General features: G+C 42.5%; 1 protein-coding gene across 1 annotated transcript; it reads right to left on the bottom strand.

Annotated features, from left to right (window-relative positions):
- Positions 1 to 172: 172 nt before the first annotated feature.
- On the bottom strand, positions 173 to 9,666 carry caprin1b (cell cycle associated protein 1b). Its single transcript, XM_077516134.1, has 18 exons — positions 9,495 to 9,666; positions 8,728 to 8,892; positions 8,412 to 8,474; positions 8,247 to 8,333; positions 7,919 to 8,148; positions 7,702 to 7,784; positions 5,704 to 5,925; positions 5,563 to 5,615; positions 5,392 to 5,475; positions 2,521 to 2,691; positions 2,144 to 2,252; positions 2,015 to 2,076; positions 1,840 to 1,929; positions 1,545 to 1,691; positions 1,207 to 1,360; positions 963 to 1,139; positions 783 to 889; positions 173 to 701 (listed from the first exon to the last, which is right to left on the bottom strand). The coding sequence occupies exons 2-18, from the start codon at positions 8,890 to 8,892 to the stop codon at positions 615 to 617; spliced, it is 2,091 nt and encodes a 696-aa protein (XP_077372260.1). The 5' UTR covers positions 9,495 to 9,666; the 3' UTR covers positions 173 to 614.
- Positions 9,667 to 10,112: the final 446 nt, after the last annotated feature.

The following is a 10,112-nucleotide window of genomic DNA, read 5'->3' as shown; positions in this document are numbered from 1 at the left end:
CAAAGCCAAATGGAATAAGATTCAGTTTACCCTGGCTATGATCGTCGTTCAAAAGTATGGCATGAGAGTAAATAGGGTGCAAGGTCAAGACAGTCAATTTAATACTACATCACACAACTTAACATACTGTCACGTTGACAACTTTATTCAAAAGTAAATACAAAGCTGAATCTTGGGTATGCAACACAACTTTATTGAAACCCTTTAAGCAACATCAATTTACAGACAAGGGAGCTTGTTGAACATAAAAACGTTTGTTTTATTCCAAAACCAAAATGACAACAACTGAGAAAGGGAATTGATTCCCATGGATTGGACCAGCAGTGGTAGGTGCATTTTGATACAAAAAATAACTTATGAAATCTTTCAAGTTTCCAGGAATATTTTTAACACATGGCCTCTGTAAATCACTGATTGCATTTACAGCTTACTTGAGTCCAGGCTAGATGATTTTATATTTCCAAAGTCAAAGCAGTTGCTACTCTGATTGGAGGAGACAGGAACAATATACCACTGATGAATATACTGAACAGAGCAAGAGTGAGCTTGGGAAAATGAATTTTTGAATTTGGAATTTTCAGTGTGGTGCACTTATTCAGTCATTATAAGGTCTTTCAGGATCTCATTGCCTGACTGTTTCCTCTCGAAGCGCCTCTGGGTCCCTGGCCGGCTCCACGCTTGTAGTTCTGTTGGTAACCATCCTTGAGCAGTCAGACAACGAAAAAAAAATTAGGTGGGGCTTTAAGACCAAAATAATAAACTAACGAAGTAGTGTTTCATACCCTCTGATAATTCCCATTTGAGTAATCTCTGGGTGTGTTGAACTGAGTCTGTCCATAACCAGAGTTGGGAGTGTTGGTGAAAGGAGGGCGATAACCGTCATAGCCACCTAGAAATGAAAAAATGTGTTAGTGGGACACAAACAATGAGAAATCCAAAATGGACTGCGGGGGAGAGCGAACCTCTGAAGCCATTGGATGAGCCTCTGTAGCCGTTGATCATTCCTCTGGCATTGCGGGGTGCACCGCGTGACATCCCTCTACTGTTATAGAAGGCCTGAGGCTGCCTGTTGAATCCCGGGCCTTGCTGCGGAGGTTGCTGATGGCCTCCAGACTGCTCTTGGGAATGGAAGGCACCAACTAAAAATAAGGGTAAAAAGTCATTCTTGGTTTAAAGCACCAAAAGACTAAAGACAGCATTGCCCACCAGGTTGCAGCTGTTCCGGCTGCATCTCTGCCGGCTCCACAGGATGCTGAGGCTGGCTGCTGAAGGCCTGGTTGAAGCTGTTCTGGTACTGGCCGGGCTGGCTCAAAGCCTCCGTCTCACTTGCAGGCGGGACTGGCGCGTTGAGATTGAACACCTAGCGGGACAAATGGAGAACACGTTCAGTGTCATGTTTTAAGCTGTCATGCAATTTGCAATGAGGAAAAAACTTGCATGCTCGGGGACTCATTAAAATCAAGGTCAAACTGTATTTGGGCCCCAATAAATCCCACAATCTGCTTGTTGTGGTGATGAATGTACAGGGACTAAAACGGTCTTACCGTCTGCATGGACTGGAATGGTGCAGCGTTGACATTGATGCCACCGCTGTGAGGAGCTTTAGGGACAGGCTGGTAGACGGGGGTCTGTGAGGCAGGTGGGAGGGACGCGACCGGGGGAGGCTGCTCCGACGGCAAGGACATGGACGTCTGTCCCAAGCAAAGAGATTCTATCAACTGTTTTTGGTTCACTCACGATGAAACTAGAATGATTTATGTTATTGAATGTATTGCATTTTGTCTATTTTCAATTGAGTCCTATGAACACAGACTTACAGTAGAGTTTTTCCTTGTTTACCTGGATGGGGTCGATAGTTTCTGTTGGTCGTGAATCTGGCGTATGAGAGGTTTGATACATGGGTGGTGGTGTTGGGGAGACGATGGGTACCTGCAAACAGAATCAAGGGCAAGCATGTCTTCTTGTTCAGAATGGATAAACAAAAGAAAAACATATGGATTGTTGAGTCACTTACACGTGGAGGCTCAGCTTGGACAGGAACAGTGTTGGGTTGCGACAGCCGTGAATCGGGATGAACTAAAAGACATTTGCCGCTTCGTCAACGAGACACCATGACTGTGACATATTTCATCTTCTGGCTCACCTGGTGGGCACATCATCTGTGGCAGGTCCATGGTCTGACCAGGCTTCATGGGCTGCGCCGATACAATGGCGGGGTCGATAGGCTGTCCGTCAAACTCCAACATGGAGTCCTAAACCCACAGCTGCAATTAGCATCATGTCAAACAAACCACCCATCAATCCATTTTCTATAAGGGGTCATAGTTCAGCTGGAGCCTATCCCTGCTGACTTTAGAAAAGAGGCGGGGGCGAACTTGATCGGGTCGCCAGCCAATTGTTAGGCACATACAAACTGCCATTCACACTTGCACCTACGGACAATTTAGATTCTCCAATTAAGCTACCAAGCAACTTTTTTTTTTTTTTTTTTAATGTCCACCTGTTGTTGTCCAGTCTCACCTGCATGAAGTTGTACGTTCCCTGCATCTGTGCCATCAGATCCTGCACCACCTGCTTTCTGACCATGGGGTCAGTCGGTGGCAAGGGAGCCAGCAAGGTTAGCGGGTGGCTCTCCATGGCAATAGGGGGAGGGGCCTGCTGCACCGGCTGCTGCTGCATGGCTGCCATCACCTGCAAGGCACACAAACAGCAGATTTGTAGGCTACTAGTATAAGTGCAAGTTTGTTTTTCACACTTTTTTTCCAGTAAAGATGTGTCTTCGCCGTGTTGAATAATTCTCCCTTCCGTCTTTGAAGATGTGCGCAGTGTATCTGGATTTGTCATCGAAATTTCAGACCTTTTTTAGACTTTTTTTTTTTTTAAGACCATTATGAGAAACATTTTAGACCAACTTCACGACCGACCGAAGACCCCTATAAAAAGGGGTGGTGGTGGGTGGGTGGCTGCGGGGGGCGGTTGGTGTTACATATTTGATTCTCAAAACCATGTCAACTTGTATTGGTTTCAAACATGTTGACAATGACCAACCTAAGATGAACTTCAGTTCTCAAAACAATGTACACAACAATCACATACATACATACAACCTATTTTAAACAGCTTTAAGTTTTTTGTGTTTATTTAATTATTATTTTTATCATTTTAAACTTCCTTACGCTAAATGTTTCAAAGTTTGCTGAATAATGTTTTAATATTGTCATTGTATGTTCTTTCTAGTAAATTTTGTACCCTATTTTTATTTACTCTTCTTCCTCTGAATGTTAACTACTGTTTGTTGATGCTTATGTGTTGCCTTTCCTTGCGTAAAGCACATTGAGTTGCCTTGTGTATGAAATGTGCTATACAAATAAACTTCCCTTGCCTATACAACCATATTCGCGCCCAAAGTCCCCAACTTTATATATTTTTTGTAAACTTTGCAACGAGCCGAGTGCCTATCGCCCGCTACCTCATCCAACCAGCTGGAAAATTCGGGAATTTCGAGCCAGTTCTTGTTGAACTGGCATTTAGCTATTTTCTTACAAATTGACTGTCCACACTTTCCGTTCTGACTAGCTAAAAATAATTGTCCACACTCTCCGTTCATTTTTTTTTTTTTTTACATTTTTTATTTTATTTTTTTTCTTTCCTCTAAGAGGAAAAACACTCTCCGTTTAGACAAGCTAACTGCACTATCTTGGCGGAAAGTCCGGAACGTAAACTTGAAATGTACGGTACCCGGTAGTGGACAGAGTACCGAGCCACCTAATTAACAATGCTACATTCACACAAATAGCGAAGGGGCTCTGTAAGCCTGTGATCAGGTCACTCTTGGATTAGCGATTGTTACTTTCAATGAGTTTATTGCCTGGTTAAATAAAGGAAATGAAAAAAAAATGTTTCGATGAGCTTTACTCACTAGCGTTTCATTGCCAGAGCTGTACAGTGTGTTCACAACTCTGGACATGACTGCTTCATTGACATTCACACACACCGGAGATAGGGGCTTTGCTTTGCTTCTACTTACATTATGGCAAAAGTCCTCTCAGGAAAAAAAAAAGTTTCAGCATCGCAATTAACTGGCCACCACTGTGCTAATATGCTTTGGCTAATATCAATAGTGATGTCTTCTGTTGTTTTGGTACACAGTTCAACAAATGTAACAAAAACAAAAAAGTGAATACATACCAACACTACCGGGACGGTAGTGTTAGCTTAATATGTTGAGCTCGGGATGTCCGCAGACAGCAACAATGATAATTCCCCCCCCTCCTGTTGTCGTATCTCGCGGTAAAACAAGCCGTGGCTCGTCAAATCTCACCAAACATCTCATTTGCACCGCCCCACGTACCTTCGCTCCCGCCCGCCTGAACTACATTGAACTACAATGCAAACGCACCCCCTCAAACGTCTCCTTCACTTTGAGCACGCAAATAATAGAAACAACGCAACACGCACATTTTTTGTTCTTTTTCTTTCTTTCTACATAGCAGACACTTCTCGGAATGTAAGGAGCGGATCTAAGAATTTTAGACTTGGGTAAATTAAATTTTAGACCTAGGATGTTTTTTAAGACATTATAGGCAAAAATTTAACTTTCTGAATTTGAAACTTTTTAAGACTTTTTTTTTTTTTTTTAAGACCCCGAGGAAACCCTGAATTAATACCTTTACAAACTAATTTTTCCATTTGCTGTCAACTGAAGATGACATCACCTGTGCTGAGGAAAGAGGTAACGGACAAACATGGCTCAGTTTACTGACCAAACCCAGAAAACAGGTGAGCCATGATTGGTCGTTATCAACTTCCTCAGGACAGGTGATGTCATCTTCAGTCGACAGCAAGTGGAAATATTTGTTTTAAAGATATTAACTGTACATGAAAAATAATGAAGTCATCACATTAAGTCTGGACAAAAAAATGAACTTTTCACTGCTGAAAATGTCTCAATGACTCAAGTATCCCTTTTATCGTCAAAGGGCCACTTTCTAACATGTTCAATTACAGCATTGTTTCTCAATTCCGGTCCTCAGGCCCTCCTAGCCAGCCTGTTTTCCATGTCTCCTAATTCCCAATGCAGCTGATTCCAATGACAGCTAATCAGCCAGCTTTGGAGAAGCCTGATAACGATCCTCATCTGCGTTGCAATTGGGAGACATGGAAAACAGGCTGGCTAGGGGGAGCCTGGGGACCAGAATTGAGAAACACTGAATTACAGTGACACTTCAAATTCAAATACTCATAAGCTTGTAAAATTTTGAATTGAACCTAAATGAAAACACTTAGAGAGAAAAAAAAATAGAACAAATTAAATGGCAACCAGCATTTATTTAAAAAAAAAAAAAAAGAAAAAGGAAAATGATGTGACAAGGCCAGAAAGTTGCAGTGCACCTCAGTTTCTGTGGTCCACTCGTCCCCTTGTTCCTGTTCGCTGCTGCTGTATGTGCCATCTGGAATGAACTGTCTGTTTACAAACTGCAAGCAAAATGAAGAAAAAGCAAACATCAGTCCAGGAGTCGGTTGGAAAAAGCTTGACTGGCAGGAGAAACATTAACTACTCACCTCTTTTGTTTCCACCGCAATGGGCTCTATGTACTCTTCGATGATTTCAGTTTCTGTAAAGCGAGAAACTTCCTGCTGTCACTTTATGACTAAATACGATCCACATTTAGTTGTGAGGCTTCGGAGAAATGTCAACGCTACCTGCATCAACGGGCTGCTCTTCAGCTTCCGATGACTGAGCTGCTGTTTCTGTTACCGAGGTTGCCGCTGCCACTTCCACTTGCGCTTGCGCTTCCTCCTGCTCACCACCCTCAGTCTCTCCCCCCTCCTCCTCTTCCACACACACGCCATTTTGGTGACTTGGAACTTGGTCGAAGTAACCGGTCAGCAGAAGCTGCTCCAACTTCTCCTTTAGCGCCTTGTCTATGCAAATGAAGTAACAACATTAAAACAACGGCTGGAGAAAAGGGAATTATCACCAAGAATTCAAATTTTATTTATGGTTTCAGAGTCGAAATATCCCTAACTTTATAGATAGTCAACAGGCACCTACCGCCCATCAAAATTAAAGAAATAATTAATGAGCTCTCAATATAGCCATGCATATACGAGATATTTGAATCCCAACGTTTTGGATTTTACAGTGAATACAAGAAAAATCAGATTCTAATAAAAAAAAAAAAAAAAACAATCAAAACTAGTCAAGCCCCTAACTCGAAAACGTGCATGCCACAATTTAGGGCCACTGGACTTGCAAGGCTCTACCACTTGTAATTTTTAACCTGGTATGACAGACATACAGTAACCAAAGGTCAGTCAACAGATAGCAGTGATCTAACAGGACAATAATGACATCAAATTCAAAAAGTACGGAGATGCCTGACCATTGGGGGCTCTATAACACACTATTGAACTTATATACTGAATTTTAATAAATAAAGCATCAAACAAAAGCCTAACAGTGTCATTATATACTAACGCAACATTGTCTAATAAAGTTTTGTTGACAGTTGAGGAGAGAATTGCAAAATGTAGGCAAAGGCATGAATGACCATTTCTAGTTCAGAAAAAGTTAACGTGGCCCAAAGTTTACAAATATGTTTGGAGATGAAAAAAGTAGGAACAGGTTGGAATGCAAGCCAAACACTGTCGCCTGCGTTCTGCACACTTGCAAAAACATCTTTGCAACGGCAGCTGATGAATGACTGGGAATCCAACGTATTCCCCAGATAGCAAGGAGATTATCATGCGCAGACTATTTGAATATCCAATTACAAGCAGCAGCTGGCCTGAGTAGATTTCACTTGACTGAAGTGTAGACGTGTTTCAGCAAGCCAGGAACAGCACATAAGCTGCAATACAATGGTGAATTGTTATGGACTACAAAACGAGCAATGTCATTATTCAAGCTGGAGAATTTCCAATCTTTTCCACAACATTCACCATAAGAAGGTTGCCAGAAACACCATCAGCCCAGGTCAACGAGGTTTGTCCTTAATACCTACACAGTATTGGTTCATTAGTGTACAACCACTGAGCTAACAAGAAACCATAGACAAGGCTGTTGCTGAAATGTCCCACTGCTGAGGAAGAATAAGCTCATAGCATTTTGGCATGATTCTCAAATGAGCACCAGATATGGTTGTTTGGTCCTCATTTTTGTCCCCCGAACCATCGACCTCATGGATGAACGTCAACTTACAGCACATTTGGGCAAGGTTTTTTGTTAATATTGTAGAATAAATACTATATGTCATTTTACTATATTGAATACAACCCCCCCCTTATTACAATAACATATTTCTGCATTTCAACTTACTCAATTCATATTTAACACAACTGTGCTGCATGGCCCATTCGAAAAACTAGCGGTAATTGCACACATCTGACTTGCAGTACCGCCTATGATCAGCTAACACCATTTTTTAATTTTTTTTATTTTTGCACTACAGAACGCATACAGACATCCTTTGGACCGTCAAACTGTGTGGCAGCAACACAGAGATAAACCATCAAAGCTGCACAGCACACATTTGGCCAACTCATGGCGAACGGCCAAATGTCTGATTAGCTAGTCAAGCAAGCTAGCTGCCACAATGGCTGCTAGTGATAGGAATTACTGGTATTTAAGTCAAGTCAAATCAGTCGGCTAACGGCTTGACTATTTGTCCCAGATTTCAATTTACAGTGAGGACTTACATGTTGTGCCAACCACAGCCTTGTCCTTGCCTTCCAGCAGGTCCCAAAGATGCACAGACGCCCCCTGGTACTGGTCAACCAACCTGAGCGGATGAGAACAAGTTATCAAGAAACCTGGATGAAATTGTTACTTTAAAGAAATAGTTATTTAAAAAAAAAAAAAAGGGGGGGGGGGGGGGGCAAGGTTTCATGCTCATGTCCCAAGTGTTTGACCAACCTGATTTTTTGGTCACGCTCTGGCCCCACCAACTTGTAGAACTCGTCGAAGGCCGCCAGGTCCACATCTGTGAGCAGCATTGAGCCCTGCTTCAGGTCCTGCCGCACCATCTCGTCTCCCAGACGGTCCAGGAGAAACTGCAGCTCTAGAACCGTCTTCAGTCTCCTCTGCCCTGCCTCCTCCCGTTGCAGCTGCTCTCGTCGGGCAGATTTCTTCACCGCCTTCTGAATCTGTTGACGACGAATTCACAAGAAACGTGCTGATTCACACTACTATTTGTACTCCTGGGATGAACAAAGACTCGTAAAACCCACAAGCCCATCCTTACATCTTGACCAAGAGCAACGAACGTCTTCTGCAGCTCTCGGGCAAATTCCAAGTTATTGACCACTTCCTGGTATTTGCATAGGGCCTCCTGATATGAGAAAGGACAGAAAAATTGAGTCACTCTGACTGTTGTGGTGTAGATACATATCAATGCTCATCTTCTCACCAGCTGGTCCTGGTTAAGACTCTCGCCTTTATCCTTACGCACTCTATAATCGTCCAGTTTGCTCTGTTACAGACAGAAAGTCTAATGTTATTTCACAGGTATTGTGGCTAAGGGAAAAAAAAAAAGGAAAGAGTTAAGTGAGTCAATAACAAAAAGGGCTCTAAAGCTTTGTTGGACGTGAACCAAAGGTAGGAGGGCAGAAAGGTAGTTTAACACAAAGGGTGGAAGGATGCAAAACAAAAAAAGCAGGAATGTGAGATATATAACAGCATCACTAATACCAGAATGGGTGCGGGCATCGTCACATGCCATTTACCTTTTTCTTCTCCATGTTGCGGGCCTTCTTATCAATGACTTGGAGCACTTGTTTCAGGACTTCAGACGGCCCGCTGAGCGGGTGGCTGCCCACAACAGCTGGAGCGGATCCCACATCTGGGCTGGCAGACTGCGCTGTCCCATTGGCATTCATCGCAGAGGGCATCTGACAAATTAAAAGTTCAGAAGAGCCCTCAAACAATATGAGGGACAGTGACTTCACACTTCCAAGAATCGTCCCAAATTGAAAGCAAACGCTGCTTGAGGACTGTGAAACGTCAAGTAAGTTACAAACTGAAAAATGACGGAGACTGAATGTTGGCAGTGTTACAGTAAAATTACTTAATGACAGTAAAGATGGCTGTCACGAGAATTTTATGGTTGGTTCATGTTGTCTTCGTCAATCACTTGAGTGTGCAAAATGCTCTCAATGGCATAGCAACACTCAATGTGACAAATTCACCCAGGCCTGAACCTTTAAAAATAGTCAAGTATTGCGGGGGAAAACGTGGACCCTCATAGATTGGGTTTAAACTCGTTTTTTGAATGAGACAGATTAATAAAATGGGTTTGATCGGGTCTTTGCCCCACTGTGCTGAGTTGCCCGGTGATCTGTGAGGTTTGCTAAAATGTCCGCAACGCAGTTAGCATACCCCGTCAGCCGTTAGCTAGCCTTATCACGCATCGCTCGCCTCGCGGTGCGTGTTAGCTTAGCAAGCCGGCCGAGGCTCACTATCTCCACGAGGCACGGTGCGTCATTTCACCCACCTTGGGTTTTGTTTTGATATCCACCGGGGAGATTTATGGCGAAATGCACAAGTAGGCCAACTGTTCCAGTTGTTCTTTGTTGCTTTTAGTTTCTTTTTGACTCCTAGTGGGATCCGCCCCGCCGGCCTCACCGACAACTGAGACGGCTAGAAGGAGGGAGAACCTCTTTAGCAAGTCAAATGTCCGTTTTGTGCTGTCAAGGATATGCCTGTCGAAATAAAATTGAAAGTATGCATTTACAAAATGCGTGGTAATTAGTTATTCAACAAAAAATCCATATATGTATTATAAAAAATTATTACACGATTTATAGATAATATTAATAACAAGTCACACGTTCTTGTTATCGATTTTAATCAGGCATTTAAGCGTAAGCCTCCTGGAGGAAAATCTGCACAATCATTAGCTTTGATGGAGGTGTATGGTTGATTCCAAACAAATGCTTAATTTTTTGCACTCTTTGTGTATCATGCATTTTTAGCAAAAAATAAAAAAAGTACAATATTGTAAAAATAATTAACATGTACTTTCCACTCAGCTGTGAATATAATCAAGCACATTCTGAAACAAATTGTTATTGCTTTCACAATTATCTACCTGTTTTGCAAGCATTCATTT

The sequence above is a fragment of the Festucalex cinctus genome, chromosome 3, assembly GCF_051991245.1.
Source record: "Festucalex cinctus isolate MCC-2025b chromosome 3, RoL_Fcin_1.0, whole genome shotgun sequence".
Lineage (NCBI taxonomy): Eukaryota > Metazoa > Chordata > Actinopteri > Syngnathiformes > Syngnathidae > Festucalex > Festucalex cinctus.
Note: the sequence above shows the minus strand (reverse complement) of the source record. Positions and strands in the feature narration are given on the sequence as shown.

Bases quoted from the DNA above. Each gene is read 5' to 3' on its own strand.
- caprin1b (XM_077516134.1), bottom strand. From the start codon at position 8,892: ATGCCCTCTGCGATGAATGCCAATGGGACAGCGCAGTCTGCCAGCCCA. The intron at 5,476-5,562 runs GTGAGTAGTTAA...TTTTGCTTGCAG, and splicing joins TTGCGGTGGAAACAAAAGAG to TTTGTAAACAGACAGTTCAT. The intron at 1,140-1,206 runs GTGGGCAATGCT...CCTTATTTTTAG, and splicing joins GCCGGAACAGCTGCAACCTG to TTGGTGCCTTCCATTCCCAA.